Here is a 23582-nt window from a genome sequence, read left to right on the forward strand (position 1 = left end):
AAAGGAAAGGGTGAAACAAATGATGTAATTAGATCATGTGATCTCATTTGACTATTTAATTGAGGTTGGATTCATTGCAACCTGGTCTGATGAAGTTCCATAAGTGGGACGAAAGCTCTTACCAGTTTTATTGTTTTAAGCCATAGAGAGAGAGAGAGAGAAGACAAGGCTCCTGAAATCTACTCAGACTTCAGCAAGCCTGAGGCCCTGTGAAAGAATGGAGAAGAGTGGCTTGTACAAGTACTGCATACCACCACCCTGGTCCATGATGCCCGAATGAGATTGCAAATAATGGGAAGTGAAACAGCAAAGCAACAGCTACAGACCTGAATATATGCTATTATGCAAGAACTTACACAACTGGACTAAGTTTTTTGTTTAGGTCACTGTTTCAGTAATCCTAACTACTGGGATGATTTCCAGAGCTCATGAGGCTAGGAAGGTGGCCTAAAAGGAAGGGTTAGGTTGCAACAAACCCTGCAGAATGGTCATATCAAGCTCGGCCCTACTCCTATAAGAGATGTTCAGTTTGGAAAAAGTATGAACTGATTAATATGTAGCTGCTTCTAAGATAGCTTGGAAAGTCACTCCCCTTGAGGGAGACCTAAGAGGTAGCCATACATCTCATGTTGTGGGCCCTAACTATATATATATATATATATATATATATATTTTTTTTTTTTAACTTTTGGAGACATAATATAACATGACACAAAAGGATAGCCATGTGGAAATTGTCTGTTTGGTCACAACCCTGCCCTCCTTATCTGCAGCAAAAGATGCAGGCAACGGACTGGAGAGTACAGCATTTTTGGTTCTGTGTAAATACTGTCGCAGTTCAGTTGCCTACAGGAACCCTCCCCCCCAGACACACACAGACAAGACAGACACACAGACAGACAGACACACACTTTTTGAATATTGGGAAAGAAGACAACTAGTTGAATGGAATGGATGGTGGAAAATTCAGCGAGTACTGTTGGCATAAAAGACAGATTCATTATAAGGCTGTTCATTTAAATGACTAAACATGGTTTTTAGCACATAAAGGCTTAACATTCTGATATTCATCTTGCACTGGTGGTAGCTACCAATAAGAACATTTTTGCAAGCTATAAATTTGAAGGGAAATGTGGTTGCACGCTTCACAGGGGTCAGTTTTTCCTACTATATAATTTAAGTCCCAAGGAGGAACAATTCTTTTTTATAGGAGATCTAAGGATGTAGGACTCCTTTTAGAAAGTGGTTAACAAGTATTACGTATGCCAATGGTAGGTCCAAGGAAAGGGAGGGTAAAATGGCCAAAAGGTGCACCTTAATTGAATCAGAGGCCAATTCTGCATTAAACAGTTCACTTAAATATTTCAAGTAGAGAGCACCGGTTTAGTCGGGGCCCTCATTCCTTTTGTGACACCAAAAGGAAAATCTCTCCATCTTGGATAAATAAGATTTTTCAGTGGCAAGCTTCCTAGCCTTCTTATGTATGCTGCATACATCTTCAGTAAATTTATGTCTGAAGAGTCACATTATTCAAGCGCTAAACTGCAAGATCTCTAGGCTGGGGTGTATGAGAGAGCCCTGTTTTCTTGTTTCAAACTCCTTTAATGAATTATTTAAGACATAGACAAACATACATTTATATAGAAGAAAAACTGTGTTAACATATTCACAGTTGCAAATGTTATACATCACATACATTCTTTTCTTACAATTATCAATCCAACATAACATAAATTGCTTAATTCCCGCCTTCCCTTAAACTTCACTTCTCCTCCAAAACATTATTCTGTATATGTATTGTTTCATCAATTTCCATTTTGTCTATGTATATTGCTTCTACTCTTTTCTGAAGATCCCACTTTCAGTTATTTTATCTTTATTACAATATTCACTACTTGGTTTAGACTTTGATTTCCATTTTCTAGTAATTGTTTTTTGGCAGCCACCAGAATTAAACTTAACAAAGACTTACAATGTCTAGGCAATTCAGATCCTGTATCCCAAATCAAAAAATAACTTCCTTAGTTACATCCATTTGCTCACCCAATATTTCTGATATGGTAATCTTTAGGAAATATTTAACTTATGCCAACTCATTACACTCCCAAAACTTATGCTCCCAGTTAACTTTTTCTTTCCAATCAAACCTCCAACATTTGTCATCTGTCTGAAGAAAAATTCTTTGGAGTCTTCCTGAAGTATAAAATAGCTAAGCAAACACTTCCAAGCAAAAATCCTAAATCTTTTGAACTTTGTTGCGTACTTGAGAGCCATACATATGTCCTTCCACTGTTTCCTTGTGAATTGCTTATCCAGTCTTTTTCCCCAATCATTTCTAACCTCATCTGATTGATTCCTATAGTTGCTGTGCAATATTTTATATGCTCTACTAATTATCCATTTCTCTTTTCCTATAGTCCGATAAGAATCACTGCTAGGGAAGGCAGTCTCTAGCTTGTAATCCAAATGTATTCCTGGCCTTTTCACATATTATTACCTTTCCCTCTCTAGTTATTTCATTCTAATACCTTGATTCCTTTGTCAGTTCTCCAGTAAATTCCAGCCCCCTCTTGCCTATTTTTTGTACTCCTAATTGCAATCATCCCTATCATAAGAATCTTCTTTCTCCATTCTTGGGTTGGTTTAGTTCTTAGAACATTTTCTGCTATTTTATGAATATAATATTCTGTACAGCTGTTACTCTGCTTAAGAATCTACATCTAAAATCCCACTCTGTCTTTATTTCTTGAATTTCCCCCCACTTCATCATCATCCTATTCCACTTTATAACTTTCTGCTGGCTATGTACATAAGCTTTAACTGTGCAGCTCTAAAATATCCCTTCAAATCAGGAAATCCTAAACAACTTTGTTCTATTGTAAGGATCAACTTATTCCCCTTGTTCCTTGCCCTCTTCCCCTCCCAGATAAAAATCCTTCAACTCTATTAATTACTGTCCAAAATTTCACCTCTGGCTGATAAAAATATGCCTGGCCTGTATATAAAATTAAATGAACTAAACATTTTCACTGCTTGTATCTTGCTATCCATATTGATAAACAAGAGCTTCCAGTTTCTCAGTTTTTGTATTATCTTTTGTTTAGTCTCTTCCCACATATCTTTGGCTGCCATAACAAATCTTTTTTTAACTCATACTCCTAATACTTAATTTTATTGTGTCCCCATAAATATGGGCATTGCTTTACCAATTCAGATGTGGGTACACAGTTTAAAGCTACAGCCTTTATTTTATCTTCATTGATTTTGCATCCCAAAAAAAGCTGTCTCAGAATGTTCCACAACACTTGAGATGTTCTTTTCTGCTTTTATCAGGGGCAAAGCAATATCATCTGCTAATAAAGCCAACTTTTCTTGATTACCATACCAGTTATAACCTTGAATTTCTTAGTCCCTTATTTTATTTGCCAATGATTCTAAATATAATGCAAATAACAAAGGAGAAAGAGGACACCCCAGCCTGGTTCCTCTGTTCAGACACAACGTATCAGAGAGGAACCATCCCACTTTAATTTTTTCCTCCAATCCCTCATACATCTTCCTAATTAACCTTATTATTGTAGTCAGAGAATGCAAATGCTTACATTGCCCTACTCATAAAATCCCATCTTACTTTGTTGAATAAATTCTCTACATTAAGACCCACCAACAACAGCGGTATTTTTGTACATTCTGCTTCTTTCTGGATCATCAATGTTCTATTAACATTCTAAATGTTTGCTTCCATTCCACAAAACTGCACTAATCCAATATCTATCAATTTTGGCAACACATTTGCCATTCTTCTAGTTATTACAGACAAACTTCTTATAATCATGGTTTAAAATTGAAATGGGTCTATATGAAGCTGGATATAATGAGTCCTTATGGTCTTTAGTTATTACAACCACCACAGCTTTCTTTCAGGACATTGGTGCTTCCCCTCCTCTTAAAATACTTTAGCACTTTCTTCCTGCCTAACATCCAGAATTCCACAGGAACACCATCTATTCCTGGACACTTTCAAGCAGATTTGATCTCATCCCCTCTTATCATAACTATTAATCGTTGAACTTCAACTACCTCAAGCCTGGGCATACTTAAATCTTCCATATGCATTTCCATTTGTGCTTTTTCTAGATTTCCATATTCCTTTGCTTTATACAGATATTCATACAATTCCAAAATATCTGACTTCTACAGGATCTCTGATTATTTTTTTGATATAAGCTCCCAGCATTTTGTCAACAACTCCTCCTATTTTGTGTTGCCTCAGTCACTCAGCCAAGAGCTTTTGAGCTCTGGAGTTATTATCAACAAAACATTCTTTCTATAATCATGCATATTATCCAGATACTTCCTTGTTTTCCCTTTAGCACTCTGCAGTTGAGCCTCCTCTTGTTCACTGAGATTTCCCTTATTATGTAAAACATTAACCTTTGTTAGCCCCTCTAAACAATTCTTGTTACTTTCTTAACCATCTCTCTTTTTCTTTCATTTCTACCTTATTTGTAAATGCCACTTTTATTTTATCCCACTCACTAGCTATAACTTTTGAAGAAACTTCTATCTTCCCTAATAACTCTTGAATACTTTCCACTACCCATTCCTTAAATTCTTCGCTTTATAACACATGGGTAGGGAAGCACCATTATCTCATTTGTACTTCATTATCATGCACTTTTATCTTGATTGTTATCAATGCATGATCTGAGATAGTTATTGGATGTGTGTTGCAGCTTTTAATTAAGGCACATGTTCTTTGGAAATATAATTTCTGTCTAGTCTAGCCCAGTTACTGTACCATGGGGAATAATATGCAAAATCTCTCAGAGTTCCTACTACTGAATTCACATCTTCTATACCAAATATTTTCATAAATTTCTTCAGCAATCTACCATCTTTTGTTATATTATCCTTTCTACTTCAACTAGACACATTCTCACTGTTGAAATAAAGTTCCAGTCCCAACCTCTAAGTAATATTCCCTGTTACAAGTGGATTACTTCTCCCAAAAATGTCTTAAGCTCCACAAACAGCAGTTTTAGATGGAATATAAATACATGCCAGCATAATCCTCCTCTTGCCAGTAGCTCCTTACTACTACAAATCTACCATTATTATATGTTTTACCCTCTTCTATTACTATTGGCACTCGTACAGTAATTAGTATAAATATTCCCCCTTTCCTTTGTCTCTGTTATTCTGCTGAATATCCATCCTAAAATCCTTTCTTTGTCAAATTCATATGCTCACTTATTTCCAAATGTGTCCTCCTATAGCACTACTCACACATTGTACTTTTAATACACTTACCTTTTTGTCTATACCTGTGAGGTCATTCGTATTCTAAAATATCATGTTTAGTGTAGCCTTATGGTAAGAAGTTATTATTCCCACCTATAATATATGGCAGCTTTTTAAATGTCTATTTCCAGCTTTTGTGTTACAAGCTGCCACTAATGTCTGGCAGGTTATTTTATATAGTTGTTCTTTTCACCACCATTTGAAACTGTCACATTTACAACACTTCTTTTTAATGAAAACTCTCAAGGAAAAAACACACACAGAACATATTAACACAAAACAAACACCCAAAACTATGTACATTTTAAAATAATGACATTCAACCCTCCTGATATGAACTGTCCCAAACTGACAGCTGCACACAGGCATTACTTAACCTAACATCAAGGTTACCAATGCTAAGACATGTTATAGCCTGTGCTCCTACTTACACCAATTACTGTCTGTTTTTGTCTTATCTTCATTTCCCTTCCCCGATGTGAAAAAAAAAGCTTATGTGTTTTCAGAAAATGTTAAACCTTTAGCCTTAAAAACGTTGGCTGGCTTTTACTGGTTGCCCCTATCTCAAACATTAGTATAAAATGTACAGCTGCCTCATCTGCGAACCTCTCAACTTACACATTTATTTGCCAAAGGAATTTTTTCATTACATTCAGTGTCCTCTTATTTACTTGCATACACAAAAAATATCATTAGATTAAGCCATGGGCCTTAATCCAGCCATTCACCTATGCAAAAGTAGAGATGACAAATCAACTCTACATGTATAACAATATTTGCACTTATACGCCCCATGCTCCACTTCAACAATTCGAGATTGCAGCATATTAACTTAAACATGCTTTTATCCAGCCCTTATCTTTTTTACATTGTAATGCCTACATTTCTTAAAATGAAAAAGAATAAAAAAAGAACATGTTTACTTTAGTAGCTTTATCACATGCAAAAAAACTGCAAATGGTTTATTCTATATCATGCAAATTTATATAATAAAATGTTTTATTCAAATACTGTTTAACAAAAAATATTTTACTTACAGTTACTTTTATTCTCCCCTTTCCCTTCTGTGCCTTGCAAACATTAATGACACAAAGTGGAGTATATGCATTTTAGTTCCCCACAAGTTTAACAAAGTCAACAAAATTGCTATCTTTCCACTTTTTCTTGTATAAAGCCATATATTACAAACATGACTGATGCTTTATAGTCCCAAATGTATTCATTAATTTCACTGTTCCTGGTCTTCTTCCTCTACATCACCCAATGCCAGACTCCAGTTCAAGGTACTCCTGATTCTTCTAGTCAGCTCCTGTGCTTTTTTCCGTCTCTCAAACCTTTTCCTTGGGAACACTGGAAAAGGTTTCACTGGCAAAATCTCACTATGAGCTTTATTACCAAAATAATGAGAAGCAGAGACCCCTTCTGTTTGATGGCTTAGTCTTTGAAGACAAACATTTACATTTCCTCCTTAAACTGTTCTACTTCAAAAAATTACTTTGATCCTGCAGGAAAAAATATTCTAAACACAGCAGGGTATAGCAGCTTGAATCTCGAATCTACACCATCATTCCCTGATTGCCAGGATAAACCGTTTCTCTTCTGCCTGGTGTACAGTGAATAATTATTTTTCAGAAACACTATTGTCTCCAGTTTTTAATACTTTGCCCTTCTGCCACAGTTTTGCTGGCATGACTGCATCTTTCCTAATACAGGTCTTGGCTGTTTTCTCATGGCCAGGTTTGACGCATACAATATGATGTGCACTTTCAGTTAACAAATCTTGCTGTGGAATACCAGTCCAGTTCCCTATTTGTGCTTTCATAAAATTAATACATTCTGTTCCTTCCAGTTTCTCTGGTACATAAGAAAATCTCAGGTTTTCCCTGCATGTTCTGTCCTCTAATTATACCATTTTTTAAAACAGCTGTTCTTGACTAGCTTCATACTAGGTCGGCCATCCTTTTCTTTTTTCTATCAGTTCATCTGAATAGATGTTTAAAGTTTCTTCAATATTTCCAGCCTTTTTTTCAGTTGATCTACTCTTTCAACATTTCATTTATTTGTTATTTCTGTTGATATACTCTTTCAATGTTTCATTTATTTTAATCAGCTCTGAGCACATTTGATTTTTTCCACTAAATTACTGGATGACATGATTTATACCAAAGCTGGAGCTTGAACTGCTTTTTGCTGAACAGCTGCTGGATTCTTCCCAGTTGGTGCTTTCTCTTCACCTTTTCTAGTTGATCTCCTGTCAGGTTCTCTAAGGTTCTTCTTAGCTGGTATCCAGGCAGTGCACTTACCAGCTGGTAACTGAATTTAATAAATCTTGCAAAGTTTCTGGTTCTTATTTCTCAGTTTCTTTTTTCACACTGGGAGACCTGTTGGTTAGTGTGCAGCCATCTTGGAAGTCTCCAGACACACTTTTTTTTAAGACAGGAGGTCCATCTGCACTGGTAGCAAGTAATATTTCCTTCCAGGTATTCCTTTAAGACAGAAGAATCAGTGCTGCCTGGGCTGAAAGGCAGGTAACAAAAAACATTTCTGGCCCCTCTTCCATTATTTTTTGAATCACAAGAGTAGAAAACTCAGAAGGAATGCATAAAGGAAAACCTGCACAAAAAAACATTCATTGCCCAAGCATCTTTGTATGGTGCTCTTGTGCAGAATTTCCTCAGCTGTCTTTTGTTTGGAGCTGCAGACTGGTCCATCACAGGAACATCTTAGCTTAGAAGCACCTGAAAGAAAATACCTCTGTGTAACATCTAATTTTATGGGTATGCCCTTGACCTGCTTAATTGATTCGACACTGAATTCAGATAAAATGGGACAGACTGCATTAGAATCATCTGTGACTGCAGTGCTATCTCCCAGGTTGTCCTGGCCACCATGTACAAGGGAAAAACTAGGGAGAAGATTCTTGTAGTCGTGGTTGAGTCCCACTGATGAAAGACATTTACATCCCACAATGTTTTATTTCTTTAAAGCATATTTTTTTTTCAAATTCACTCCCTTATTAGAACTAAATTTGCAACGTTTTGCTATTTATTTACTTCATTTAGTCACCGATACAAGTCAGCTGGTTGACGGATCCTTTTCAGTTATGATCCAGAACAATCATGGCAACAACTCTTACATAGTTGTAATACACAAATCCAAATATAAGCATACAGAACATCAAAGAAGCAGTAGAAATCATACAATATAGCAGGCAGTGCATACAGTGTATTGAAGACACTGGGAGTAATTTCAAGGCAGTTTAAATGTTTAGATATTTACAGTATTTATAGTTTAATATGTACATTGCTTACATTATGCCTAGCAGACATGGTTAAGTTTATATTTGGAAATAGAGACTGGCAATTATTTAAGTTTTCTATTGCGGGGATCCATTTGCAATTTATTTAACCACTACTGTTAAGAGACATGGCATAAAGGACAAAGCCCTAACTATGAACCTGATAACCCAGGTTCAATTACTTGGCCATATAAAGCACTAGCAGGGAAAGATGAGTCTAACCATTCTGGGGGGGGGGCATTTGTCGATGATGATGATTAAGGGAAGGTGTGATACACACAGGAGAGCTGTTGTCATGTGTTAATAAACGCAAGTGTGGGGACAGGGAACTAAGGATAATAGATCATAATCCTCTCTCAGCAGCAGACGCAGTTGCTAACTATGCACACACACACACACACACACACACACACACATAGACACACACAGTCACTCAACATCTGTGCTGGCCTCAGCTCACTCTAAATCTAGGAGAGAAAGGAAGAGCAGGCAGACCCAGCAACAAATAGGGGCACTAGGATTACAGGAATGGATGAAACACAGAGGGGTAGGGGAGATTAGGAAATGCAGCAGTGATCCATGAATGCCTCCTGATAGATTCAGCACCATAATTAAACCCGAATTGTGGAAAGAGGGAATCATCTTCCTCACGACTGATGTGGTGGATTTATTCACTAGTATTCCTAAATTGGAAGGTATGCATTAGTTCCATGAAATGTTGATGCTTTTTTTCATCTTTATCCAATGACCAGATCAACTTGGTAGTCGAGCTTATGGAGTTAGTATTGGACCATAATTTTATACACTTTGAAGAAGAATTCTAGAATTCTATCAGCAGACTAAGGGTGTTGCCATGGGGGTGGCTTGCGCCCCTACTTTTGCAAACATATTCATGCTAGATTGAGAAAGAGAATTTGTGTTTCCAAGCCCATTTTTTAAGTTTGTGTGTTTATGGAAGGTTTTTGGAGGACATATTTGTTTTATGGGACGGAACAGTTAATGAAATTAAAGAATTTATTAGGTATCTTAATGGATTTAATGGATGTTGTAGTTATTTAAAATTTACACATTCATGGAATAGAGAGAGTACAAGTTATTTAGATACCTTGATTTCACAAAGCGAAGGTGGCTTTAAATCAAACATATTTAGGAAGGAAACCTTTTGTAATGCATACTTACATTACAGTAGTAACCATCCCCATTTTCAGAAAAAAAAGGGACAGGCCATATGTGTGGCAAGAATGACTTCTAAGGGTGAAGACTTGGAAGAAGAATTGAACAAACTGAGGGAAATGTTCCTTGAAAGGGAATACCCAAAGTCTATGATGGATGAAATATTTAGGGAAGTGAAGGAAGGATGGGATAATAAATACCAACCACTTTTAGGAAGGGAATTAGTAAGGGAGAAAGGTATAGATACTACTACTAATAAATATGAAAGGGCACTTGTTTTAGAGCCGAACCATTATTCTAAGGATATTAGGAGGATGTTGAACAAAAACTGGAACATTTTTAGGGTCAACAAGGAAATACATGAATTAGTTGGAATGGAACCAGTTTTTGTTCATAAGACTGAAAAGAATTTCAAACAAATTCTGGAGAAGGGATTAGGACCTTATAACGAAAACAACAAAAAAGGTACCACCCCATGTGGAAGATGTAGCCAGTGTAGTTACATTTATAAAGAAAAAACATTAGTGCTTGAAAACATGTTGAACAGTAAAAGTCACTTTTGTCACTGGTAACTGTGTTTCAAGAAAAGTGGTTTACTTAGCGAAGTGTGAGGACTGTGCAAGTCTTTATATCGGTAAAACGGAAAGAGCATTAAAGGCAAGGATTTATGAACACAGATATGATATTATAAGGAATAAAGAAACAAATGCACTTTACAAACACTCACTTGTGTGCCCAAATTTTAGAAAATTTAGTTTTGGTATTTTAGAAAAGATTAAAATAAACCCTAGGAGTAGTGACTGGCAGGGAACTTACATGGCAGTTAAAGCTAAATGGTACTTTTCCACCTGGTTTAAACGAACACATTTCAATAAGTCCTGTTTTAATGGAAAAGGCAGATGTTTTAAATAGATTTTAATGGAATATCACTTTAAGTATGTAATGACAAGTCATTAAGTTAATGGTTTTGGTAACTGAATTGAGATTATGTTCAATATAAAAGTCCACAGGTTATTTGAATTAATTACCTGATGAAGTCTCCACAGGAGATGAAAGTCCTTATGAGTGGTTCTGTGATTTTATTTGGATATTAAAAATATTTGGTTCCATTTCTACGACTGAGTCGGGTCATTATCTTTAGTAGAACACAAAATATTGGAATAACTAGAAGTGTAACATAAAAATGCTTCAACAGATCTAATGATAAATTACATTTTAAGTGCAAATTGTAAACAGAAATATTTAAATAAGTTCACTTCATATTTTTCTAAAACCTTACAAGTGGTATATGTTATTGTAATAAAAACATTGTTCTTTTTGTTTTCCTGAGCTAATTTCCTGGGAATTAGTGCTGTTGCTGATATGGTACAGATATCAGGCTCAGGGTTAATCTACTGGAGTTACTTTTTGTTGGAACTCTTGGACTTCAAATGCCATGGCAGACCAGATATAGGTATCTAGCTTCTTACATTCCAAGCAATTTTGCATGGAAAATTATCTACTTCAAGCTTTTAGGATAAATCCCTGACATACCTTGCAGTCCTGTATATTATACACTCTGCATAAATGAAAATCACAACAGGTTTTGAAGTCTTTGTAGCGAATACGTCCATGAGAAGAACATCTATCCTTCTTACTCCCAGACATACCTTAGCAACCAGACATCATATCAGATGGATGCAATACAGCTTCCTTAAAACACAAATATATTAACAACTTTTAAAAAAATCCTCAATGGGATTCTTATATGTTCTCAGCTCCATAGCAGGCTAAACCATTCCAGACTATGGCTATAATGTATAAACAATGCATATGTTTCAAACTGTGGTAAGAAAGATAAAAAATGTCAAGATTAGATATATGCATTACACTAGGAACATCCTGACATCCCTGACAGACGGACATCTACCATTTCAAGAAACTGAAGAGTTCTGAGCTTTGGATGTCAGGACAAACACGGTGCCCACTGAGATACAAATTCCAGTAATCAAGACTACTGCAACAGTAATCTAAATGAAGAACATCTACATACTGATGGAAAATGCCTTACTCTGAAATGGATTGCAAAATGCTGTAGCACTAAAACTACAACACAAGTAAGCAAGCATACTTCACAGAATTAACTTATAATCGTTATCCTAGAATGTCTTGCTGATGCACACAAAACCCTGAGAGGTATTTCTTCAAGACATCATTATGGGGTGCTACAACAGAGGGACAAATTAACAGAGCATACAAAAAAATAGAATACTTCAGAAAATAACTTGAAATCTACAGTACAGCTAGCAGCAACATTCTACATTAAATAAGGATGTCAGCAAAGGCACCTTTAGTATTAAAAACATTTCTTCTCTTCCCTAACTACCCACAGCTGACCATCAGCTGCCATCAGCTTCTCTCCTTACTCACTGGGTCTACCACATCTGCCTTAGTCTCTTCCAGGCTCAACCCAACCAATGTTTGGGGATGAAGAGATCTAGGATGATAATGCAGCACAGTACTGCTGCTTCTGTTGTGGAGTGTGCCCTAACCACCATCACCAGGCTACTGCAGCCTTGTGAGCTCCTCAATGCCTACCTCTGGGAGGTACATGCACATTCAGTTCATGTGCAACCTCCTAACCAAGTGGAATACCTCTTGCAGTACATAGCTCATCAGGGTCTTAATGCTGCTACTGCACTGAGCCTAGGCAGCCTCCCTTCCAAAGCTTAAGATAGCCAGTTTCAGCAGCTCAGTCTCATTCTCCCTTAACCTGGTTCCTCCAGTACCTGGGCTGTTAGCCAAACACAGGTGTTCTGCATCAAGGGGCTGTGGTCTAAATTACTTAGAATCATAAGTGACCCCCGACCTGGTCCCTCCAGTACCTCGGCTATTAGCCAAACACAGGTGTTCCACACCAAGGGGCTGTGGTCTAAGTTACTTAGAACCACGAGTGCCCCCCCCCCCCACCTGGTCCCCTCAGTACCTGTGCTGTTAGCCAAACACAGGTCTTCTGCACCAAGGGGCTGTGGTCTAAATTACATAGAACCATGACTCAATTTATAAAGTCCAATGGGTATCACAGTAAAAAAAAATTACAAGAATAATAGAACACGTTCTGATGATGCACAGAGGATAGCTTATGGGATAAAAACTTCACAATAAGAGAACACATTCTGACAATACAGGATGGACAGATCAGAGGATAACAAGGTAGGGTTTTTCTATAAAAGCAGTACAAACTGTTAAAGCCTTTCTGATAGGACTGTGACATTAAAAAATTTTGATGGAATTCAAGAATACATTGGATACGATAGGGTATGTAGGTAGGTGATGAGCAGACAAGGTGGTTCACGTGTCCTTTGTCATCAGACTCAGAGTTCTATTGAATTAGAAAAAAAAGAATGGAAAAAGAGATGGAAAACAAGGTTTTACATTTCAGAAATGATTAGCACAGATTTAAACAGATCTATACATATTTATTTCTGAAAGCCATCATCAATTTCTTGTTCTGATGCTCGAAAAATTCACATTAAACTCAAAGAGTACATGGATGGGATCTCAGAAAATGGAAGCACTATTTTTATTATGCAACCCTCACTTCCTTATACTATGCAAAAGCTAAGACAAACAAATCCAGCAGCGTTCAATAACCATAACATTCTGTCAAGTGCCCCCTAGAAAAAAGGGTTACTATGTCATCACTTTCTATCCTTACAATTAAAATGCAATGTACCTTTATCATTCTTGATTTCTGACAGTTTAACTTAAACCCAAGCCATGCTGATTGCTGTCTTCAGCTCCAGCCAATCAAATAAACAGCTCCTGGCAAAATCAGGTTAGTTTTCTTACTTTGTAACACACGTGACCCAAGCATCTAAAAATATAGCACTTACCTTGTCATGTGTTTTTGCGACAAAGCAATTGCATATTCTGCAACAACAGTCTTTCCTGCAGAAGTGTGGGCAGCAACAAACACAGAATCATGTCTTTCTAGGTGTAGAATGGCCTGCTTTTGAAAGACATCTGGCTCAAAAGGCCACTGGAAAACAATATGTACATATCAGTAAATATGCCAATACTTTTAAGTAGATCTTCTAAATTAATATATTAAACAAATGTGCACATACATTCTCCTTTACATGTGTTTGAGAACAGCCAAGAGGAGCAAACCTCAGCAGATGAAACAAAGACAAATTCAGCAGAGGAAGGGCAAGGGAAAGAATCCAAGGAAGTACTTAAATATTTTCCATGTGGGAAGAATGATGGCAACTCAAGTTCCATGTAGCTATATTTAAACAGCTGGACACGAGCCACAAAATCTGTGGTATAAAGCATTAGTTGGGAGGAGAGGAGATGATGGCAAAAGAACTTGTGAAGTACCCAGAATGTTTATCCCAGCTAAACTAGATCACACAAGGCAGAGTGGCCGGGATGTGGTAGAAGTAAAAAGCATGCTGGGGTGTTACCTACATGGGAAGAGACTACAGAAACCAAGAATTAGTGCTCCCAACTTTACCAGACCCTGGTCACACTACAATGAGTACCACACACAGTCTTGGTGACCATGCAAGGAAGAAAAGGTAACAAGTGATGGGATGAAGTCCACAGGAAAGTCGTATGAATAGTGTGTGGGACTGACAAAAAATCTCTGACTTGGGACTCATCTCACTGCAGACTACAAGAGGGGCAACAGGCATGTTATAGGTGCACAGGATCATGTTTGTGATGCATGAAAGGGTCATCATAAACAGGAATGACAGTAAGGGAAGAAGGGTAGAGGTGCAGACTGTAGGGACCAACTAGTCACTAGATCTGCAAAGTTACTGCTTCATGGAAATGGCTGCAGACCCACTAAATGGTTACTACAATGGATGGTTATGATACAAGCCAAAAGGGCATGGACAGGCAGGGAAAAAAAAAAAAAGAGGACACATCAGGGAAATGGGTGGAGGAGATTAAGAATACCAAGCTTACTAAAAAAAAAAAAGGTAGATGATACAGGCTGCTTCCTTTTGGTATTAGACAGATATACTGTAATGCGAGAGAGTGCTTATATATTATTTGTATTATACTTGTCTACATATTTATCTATTGTATACATCTACATGCACATGAATTATAAACATACACACCTACAAATACAAGTACACACACCTCTCGCTATATAGAATTTCTATTTATATCATCCTTGAAAACTGTAACAAATCCTCAAATCATAATGTGAATGTGCTACAGTTTTAATTTTACTGCTCAAAATTTTTCAAAATGACAATACAGGCTCAAAACATTTGTACTTCCATAAACACTGACTTCATCCAGGAAATCTAGCACCATTCTCAAACCTGACACACTTCAAGAACCTAATACTTCATCGTCTATATCAAAACAACTGCACAAAATAATTGGGTTACCAAAAGCACTGTACAGATGATGGGATACAGAAAAGTTGTGTGACAGTTAATATAACTGTATTTTCCTGAACATTTCTTGCAGCAAAGCCAGATTTTCCATTCCCATTCCCTGCTATCATTACTACACTATTCACATTAGACCGCAAAGACAATCGCTCCTGTATACTTCTCAGTTCTTTCTCATTCCCAAAAGCAAACCTCCTTAGTTGTCAAAATATACTTGCCCTGTACATAGGAATTAACATATATCAAAAAAATTAAATCTTGACCGGTACATGTCTACTGAAAGAAGGCATGTGGCACTCTCAAAGTTCCAGTGCTATGGCAAATACTTCATAAATCATTTTTTTCTTAGACATTTGCTTACTTTTTCCCCTTTTACAAAGAGCAACCCAGGAGTAAGTACAGTTCTGCAAAAACTTACCATAACCGTAAATCTACTGATCACTATTGTATTCCAACGTTACTGGGTTATCTTACTGAGGTAACCTGATGTCTGCTCGGGATACTAAACCAAAATATTTTCCCTACTGTCATAAGTCTGATATATCACCTAAGTCCGTAGGTGTAAGGGTATAAGACTAGACAGAAGAGCATAATATCTTCAGACCATCTCTGCCAGAAGACCTGGAGATATCAGAGGAAAAAGCAGTACTAAAATAATTAGGCAAGTTAAGAAGACAGAAGCATGGATATAGTGACACTGGCAAATTGAGAGTTAACTTGCTTATCAAGGTTGGCATTATTCTGTAAGTATCACCTCAGAAAAACTAATTTCAGAACTGCAAGCTGTTTCTCTGGGAAGGAATTCCACTGCCTTCCACAGAAATAAGGAAACCCGTTAGCATAAATCCTGGATTCATTTTTAAGGTAGTATCTGTTTACTAGCTTTATGACTTCTCTTCCAGTAGTATTGCATATGTTTGCAGACTTGTCAACTGACCATTTCATTTTCTAAAGATATTTTAAGTAACTTTGTGAGATCAGGACCAAGGCACTCCATAAAATTTGCAGCTCTCATTTGCAAAAGACATGAAGGAATGTGCTGATTTAGAAGAAAGAAGCCCTCACTGTGAACCAGGTGACCTGGATTTTAGTAATGAGTCTAGGTACTGGAAGAATCAGCTGAGAGTGGGCAGAAACTAATGGCATAATGCTGGCTTAGTTATCCTAGTAGAAATTCATTTCCTATCTGGTTTTAGCCTTGGCAGAGGCTGGAGTAGGAAGACACCAAAAAGTTATGTGAAAAGCAAAGACAGGTAATAAGGTATGCAAGCATAAACTGAACACCTAAATTTAAACATGCATTAGATATAACCAGCAGAACCATGGCAAGCTTTTATCGAGTGATGAAGGATTACTCTACCAATGCTACTTCTTTTGCCTTTTCCTTATAGATCCTTCCCTAGAAGGCATATCATGATATGGTCTTCTATTTGCACTCTACCATTCACTACTAGCTTGGCAGAGCTTCTTTAAGGATAGCTGTATTACTAAAATGATAGAAGTGCAGTATATTTTCACCTTGATTTTTTTTTACCTCCCTTATGTACTTCTGTATTCTGCTTGCAGCTATATCTTAGGTTACAGATTTGCTATAGAGCTGTCCAGCAGTTGGTGCATGGGATTAAGGCTCTGCTCTGCCAGAGGTTGGTATGGCATCAGATTCTGACACGTTTGATAAGACTGATCACACCTGTACAGTTGAGAAAGGGATACCAAGGCTCGCTATTTCTGAGGGATCAGACAGCATACCTCAAATCCTGGTTAGGGAAGAGGTGCTTGAATCCTTGAATTGATGTCTGCCACGGTCAGATCTGCTGCACTTAGTAAAAGCAGATGTCACACCTAAGAAAAATAAAAGAAAGAATGTTTCTCCTCAGATACCTCAGGAAATGGAATGGATGGAATTTTGACAGGGCTTATGCAAGGCCATTTTGTCTTTCAAGACTCCTTCCTTTCTTTCTGCTTCCTCTCTTCCTATACCCCCCGCCCCAAAGAGACAAAATGAATCCTCTTCTTAGGAGGAGGAAAAGTCTGACTCGGATGAACACTCCCTAGCTTATTCATCTCAGATTCATTCACCAGGCAAAATGGATTCAGATGAAGATACATTATCCCATGACTCTCCTGTTGAGGGAAATCTGCTTCAGGGAAACCAACAACGATACAGCATTTTGAATGGAAATCTATACAATTTTTTGATGTGTAGAAGAGGTATAACATTTGTTGGAGACAGGAGTTTCTACATCATCACTTGTCCCTCTAGTTTTGGAGGACTTTCTAGATGCATTGCATCCACTTCTGCTTTAACTGATCCCCAGTCACTAGCCCCTAGGAAGCCTGACATCTTTTTACAAAGTGCAAAAGTGTCAAAAATTCCGTAATAAAATCCTTTGACACTTCTTTCTGTTTTTTTCTATCTCCACTGACAAGCCTTTCAAACTTTTATCTGCTATTAAATGTTTTACTTTCAGACACAGTCATGCTCTCAACCAAACTATGCAGTCTCTGTCTAAAGTGTATATTGCAGAAGACATAAACGGGGGGAGGCAAAGCAGCAGAGTCTAGAAGATATAATGAAGTGACATAGAACATGCTCTCCTTTACTTTTATCAGGGCGTTCTACAAACATGAAAATAGGTAAAAAAAAAAAAAAAAAGCAGCAGACAGTTTCCCTAATAACGGCTAAATATGCAGAGAGTAGTCTTGGTCACCTAGTATTATAAAACAGAAGTCTAGTAGATGATGAAAATTAAAACAATTCACTTTTTTAATTTCTCCAAATCTTTTTGGTTTCTAATACCATGACTGGAACAGACATGGAATGATTAAATTTCATAAAATTAGTATTGTTTCGATCTTTAAGGTCAGCCAGAAGTGCTATTTGCAGCACCCACAATGGGCCCAGTAATGACTCCTTATGCAATTTGTATACGGTTACATGTATAGGTAACATATCTAAACACGATTGTAGATTCCTTTTTATAAAACCCATTGCTCCTACAACTATTGGAACTTCCTGGGTATCTTTCTTCCACATTGTTCTCATTTCTGCCTGCAGATCTTGATATTTTATGACTGTGTGTCTATCTGTATGCAAGACACTGTAGTCACTAGGTGTGGTGATTTCAATGATCAATGCTACTTTTGTCTTCTCTTTATGGACCGCTATATCCAGTTTTCAAGCATCTATCTTTTAAACTGTCGGTAATGGGTGATCCCATGTGATGCAGGCTTCATCATTTTCTACAATGCTTTGTGGCTCCATTACTATGCCTCTCAGTATACAGTCCTTCTGCCATTAGTATGTCACAACCAGAAATGAGGTGCACAACTGTTTCCAATTCTGTTTTACAAAATCTACATTTGTCTGTTTCTTCCACATGTTCAATGGACTTTGTAAACCAGTGTGTATTTGGCCCACTATCTTGGGACGCCAATATTAACTTTTCATCTCTTTGTTTGAAGTAACCATTTCTGCTTTTGATCCTGATGAAAAAGAGGTTCTTCCAGAAGTTTTCTATAGTTCCAGCTATATTTATGCATATTCCACATTTCTTGCCTTCTCATCTGGTCCTTCACCTGATATTCTTTCTTTTGTTTTTTGGCACATTCAGTTGCTGCCTGATTTTTATCTACTTTTGGTTTGATATTCATCCCTGTTTGACACCAATATGCTTCTACTGGACTAAGCAGAGAAGTCATCTTAGATTTATTCTCCTCATGTTTCAAAACTTTCACTACGTTTGGGTCTTGTGAGGTCAGCAGATGTGTGGAGTCCCATGATTGCAGATATATGCATGTAATCAATTTCAAGGAGGCCCACATCTCCTTCGGAACGGGAATATATAATCTTGGTATACACTGATTTTTATAAATCATGGTGGGCATGAAGCATCCTTCTTGTTTTCCAGTCTAATCTATCCAACACATTTTGAGGCCAATTAATCACTCCAAAACTGTAAGTTAGGACAGGAAGAGCAAATTGCTTTATAGCTTGAATTTTGTTCCTAGATCTCTGTTTTCAGTATTAATTTAAGCCTTCTAAAAAATAGTCCTTACTAAGTTTTATTCGCATTTGTTCATGTTTTATTGTTGAACCTTCATCAATTCCCAAATATTTATACTCCCTCTTGCTCAAGTTCTTTTATATCACGTTCATGTCCCAAAAAAGAAGTTATGTACTTACCATAATGTTCCATGTTTGTAGTCCATCTCACCCTTCATTCTTTACATATGGGATCGGAGCCGATCCTGGGCTCTGCCTCGGCCTATTTACAAGCTGGAAGACTTCTGGTTGGCTCGTGGCTAGGTAGGTATCCCATGGTGCACCAGTACAATCCCCAGATCTTGTTTGCTGCTGACTAGAAGAAATAATAATAACATACAGAAGAAGCCAATACTAAAAGGTCTCCATAAATAATGAAATTAATATTTTTCTGTCTCCAGGTACTTCCAGGATGGGGCAGGAGGGCGGGTTCGTAAGAATGAAGGGTGAGATGGACTACAAACATGGAACGTTATGGTAAGTACATAACTTCTTTATGTTCTGAAGTCCTACCTCACCTTCATTCTTTACATATGGGACAGGGTCCCTAGCACCTTATTCTTGGGTGGCTCAAGGAAAAACACTCCCGAGTACCGTGGAACCAATAGTTGCTCTACCCCTAGAGATTAAATCCAATTTGTAATGAGTGACAAAAGTGTGAGGGGTAGCCCACGTAGCAGCTGCACAAATATTATCAAGTGGGACCCTGGCTTGAAAGGCTGCAGAAGTAGACTGAGATCTGTTAAAATGAGCCTTGATTTTATAAAGGGTAAAGGTTTACCCTCAGAATTGTAAACATAAGCTATACAGCTAGAAATTCAGTTAGAAAGAGTCACTTTGGAAACTGGTAAGCCCAACCTGGATTCGGAAAAGGAGATGAATAATTGATTCAATTTTCTGATGTCTTTAGTCCGGTGCAAATAAAAACGTAATTGTCTATGTACATCCAGCTGGTGAAACCTGTACTCAGCTGCAATGGACTGATTTGAAAAGAAAACCGGAAGTTCTATGGACTGATTCAAAGTGGTGTGGGAGCAGACCTTGGGAACAAAGGATGGATTAGTACAAAGGGACACCGTCTTGATGAAAAATCAGATAAGGTGGTTTAACAGACAAAGCTTGCAGTTCTGACACCCATCTGGCAGACGTGATAGCCACCAAAAACGTCGTCTTCCACGACAAAAACTTCAAGAGGATGAATGAGAAGGCTCAAAGGGCGGAGATGTTAATTTTAGATAACACAAAATTTAAATCCCGTGAGGCCACAGGCTCTTGAACAGGTGGTCTTAAAGTGGCACCTTTAAGGACGGTTTTGCAAAGTTTATGAGACATCAAGTTAGAATCTGGGAAATCTAGATGAAAATTTGAAATCGCTTCCAATTGAACTCTGACAGTGGCAGCTGCAGATCCTTGCTGAAAAAGTTCAGAAAGAAATTCCAAAACCACTGGAATGAAGGCACTGTAGGGGTCAACATCCATTTTCTCCGCCCAAAGAGAGAATATTTTCCATTTACTGGAATATAGTCTCCTAGTGGAAGATTTATGAGAAGACGTAAGGATATGAGTCACAGAAGGCGAGAAGTCATGAAGCCTGACTAGGGATAGAACTGGAGCAGCCACGCTGTCAAACTGAGGGTGTGTAAGGAGGGGTGATGTGAACCTGACATGTGAGTCAACAGGTCTGAAACTGGGTCCAGAATCCAAGGATCGTCCAGGAGAAGAGGCCCGAGGAAGGGGAACCAAACTTGACAAGGCCAGCAAGGAGCAATGAGGATCAGTTTGCTTCCCAGCCGTTTTGCTTTCTGAATCACCTTGGGAATGAGAGGAAAGGGAGGAAAAGCATACAGGAGACCCAGGGGCCAATCGTGAACAAGTGCATCTCTGGGTGACTCCCCCGGAGGGGGGATGAGGGAAAAGTAGCTGTTGCATTGGGCAATGATTGGGCTGGCAAAGAGATCACAGCAAGGCTGTCCCCACCTGCGGAAAATCTGTTCCGCTGTTTCAGAGACCACTCGTGAGGCATCAGTCAGGATTGTCTGGCTGAGCTTGTCAGCTATCACGTTGGTCATCCCTGGAATGTGGGTTGCCACCAGAAAACGCTGGGAAGATATCGCCCCATTTCCAAACTCGCATGGCCTCTCGACAGAGTGGGTAAGACCTGGTTCCGCCCTGTTTGTTGATATACTATACTACCGACATGTTGTCTGACTGTATTGCAATAGTCCCCAGAAGAAGAAGGTCGTGAAGTGCTTGCAACACCAGGAGCACTGCCCTCATCTCTAGAATGCTGATATGCAGGTGAGCCTCGTGATCTTGCCATGTGCCTTGGACAGTCTTGCGTAGATAATCCCCCCCACCCTGTGAGGCATCCGTGGTCACAGTGGCAACGGGTTGGCAAGGAACAAATGAAGCACCCATGGTCAGTTGATTGGGTAATGTCCACCAAAGGAGGTCCTTCTTGCAAGATTCTGTCAGCAGAATGTGATGGGATAATGGAAGGTGCTGAAAGGACCATTGGGATGACAGAAGCCACTGAAGAATTCTCATGTGTAACCTGGCTAGTGGCACTAATAGTATGGTGGAAGCCATGGTTCCAAAGAGCTGCAGAACAATCTTGGCTTTGACCCTTCATAAGGGGAGAAGACACTGAATTTGAAGAACCAGGTTCTGTGCCCTTTCGGCAGGAAGACAAGCTACCATGTTTACTATGCCTATCTCTGCACCTATAAAAATCACAGATTGAGAGGGCAATAAGGCAGATTTTTCCCAATTTATAGAGACTCCCAGCTGGGCACAAAGCTGAATAGTAGCATCCCTGCTCTGAAGATGTAGATGCCTGGTGGGAGCGGTCAGGAGCCAGTCGTCCAAATATGGAAACACCTGGAATCCTCAACGTCTCTGGTGAGCTGTCACTACTGCCATACATTTGGTGAACACCCTGGGGGCTGTGGTGAGACCAAAGGGTAGAGCATGGAACTGAAAGTGACTGGCTCCCAGCCACAAGCGTAGATGACTCCTTGACGCCCTGTCCATTTTTATGTGGTAGTAGGCATCTTGGAGATCTATTGAGCACATCCAACTGTCTTTCCCCAACAAGGAAGTATAGACTGCAGTGTTACCATCCAGAACTTGTCCTACTTCACTGATTCGTTCAATCTGCTGAGGTCCAGAATGGGCCTCCAGTCCCCTGTACGTTTTGGCACTAAAAAAAATCTGGTGTAAGTTCCGGATCCTATTTGGTCTACTGGGACGGTTTGGATGACTCTTTTTGACAGCAACTTGTTGACCTCCACAGTTGCCTGATCCCTGCGACTGGGTGAAACATCTGGGATCTTTTTGGGAACAAAGGGTGGAAGAGAAAAGGGTATGACATAACCTCTGTTAATAATTCTTTGTACCCACTTGTCTTGGGTGATACTTAGCCAGGCTTCTGGATACAAAGAAATGCGACCCCCCGATCGGCCCCAGAGAAGCACAATTGGGACCCACATCAGGAGCGCTGGTAAGGCCGGCCCTGAAAGGAATCGCAACCTCCCTGGTTTTGTGGACCGCCCCTGCCTCTAGGGTGACGTCTACCATTTCCTCCTCCTCCTCTACCTCTGAAGGAGGAGTCACCCTGTGCCTCCTGGAAAAACCACTGGGACTTCTTGAACCACATCTTACTGCCCCTCTAACCCTTAGGGTATGATCTAGAGGGAACAGTAAAACATACTCCCACAGCAGAGAGTGTTTTCCCTTCTTGCTCACACCAGGTGAGAGAGTCTTTTACTTTGGATCCAAACAAGGAGGAACCGTCAAAGGAGGCATTGGTAAAGGTAGACTTAAACAGTTCCGCAAAGTTACACAAACGCATACAGGAATGATGCCTCAGGGAAATTCCTGAACCCGCTGCTCTACTCGCTTCATTGGCCACATATGAAATAAGCTGCATGGAGGAGTTAACGACAGAGTTCATGGTGGACAACTGGGCAGAAACCTTGTCAGGGACTCCCTCAGTACATGTACCTTGTAAAGAGTCTCCTAACTCTTTAAGGAGATCTCTCTGAAGCCTCGTAAAGTGAGTAAGGTAATTCAGCGATCTAAGGGTAAATGCCGCTGAACTAAAGATACACTTCCCGTATCTGTCTATTGTTCGAGACTCCTTATTTGGCAGATGAACAGAAGTAGTCTCAGCTAGCTCCTTCTTAGTGGCCACCGCCACTACCATGGCATCTACAGGCACACCTTTAGATAAAAAGTCTTTTCCTGGAGGGGGAGAAAGGACTTGCTCGGTCTCCTGGGGACTGGCTGCATGGCATCAGGAGTATCCCACACCTTTCAACTAACTAATTCCATCAGTTCATCTAAGGGTGGAGACACCCAA

The 23582-nt window shown here is 38.9% G+C and overlaps 1 protein-coding gene across 1 annotated transcript in view; it reads right to left on the minus strand.

The window, feature by feature from the left end:
* Nucleotides 1-23582, minus strand: part of SKIV2L (Ski2 like RNA helicase) — a 624419-nt gene that overhangs the window by 376279 nt on the left and 224558 nt on the right. The window contains exon 10 of the mRNA XM_044083274.1: nt 13651-13796. Within this exon, the coding sequence (XP_043939209.1) occupies nt 13651-13796 (146 nt within the window). The remainder of the gene's footprint in view (nt 1-13650; nt 13797-23582) is intronic.

The sequence above is a fragment of the Protopterus annectens genome, chromosome 9.part0 (genome assembly GCF_019279795.1).
Source record: "Protopterus annectens isolate FY-2018-M chromosome 9.part0, PAN1.0, whole genome shotgun sequence".
In the NCBI taxonomy this organism is placed as follows: domain Eukaryota; kingdom Metazoa; phylum Chordata; order Ceratodontiformes; family Protopteridae; genus Protopterus; species Protopterus annectens.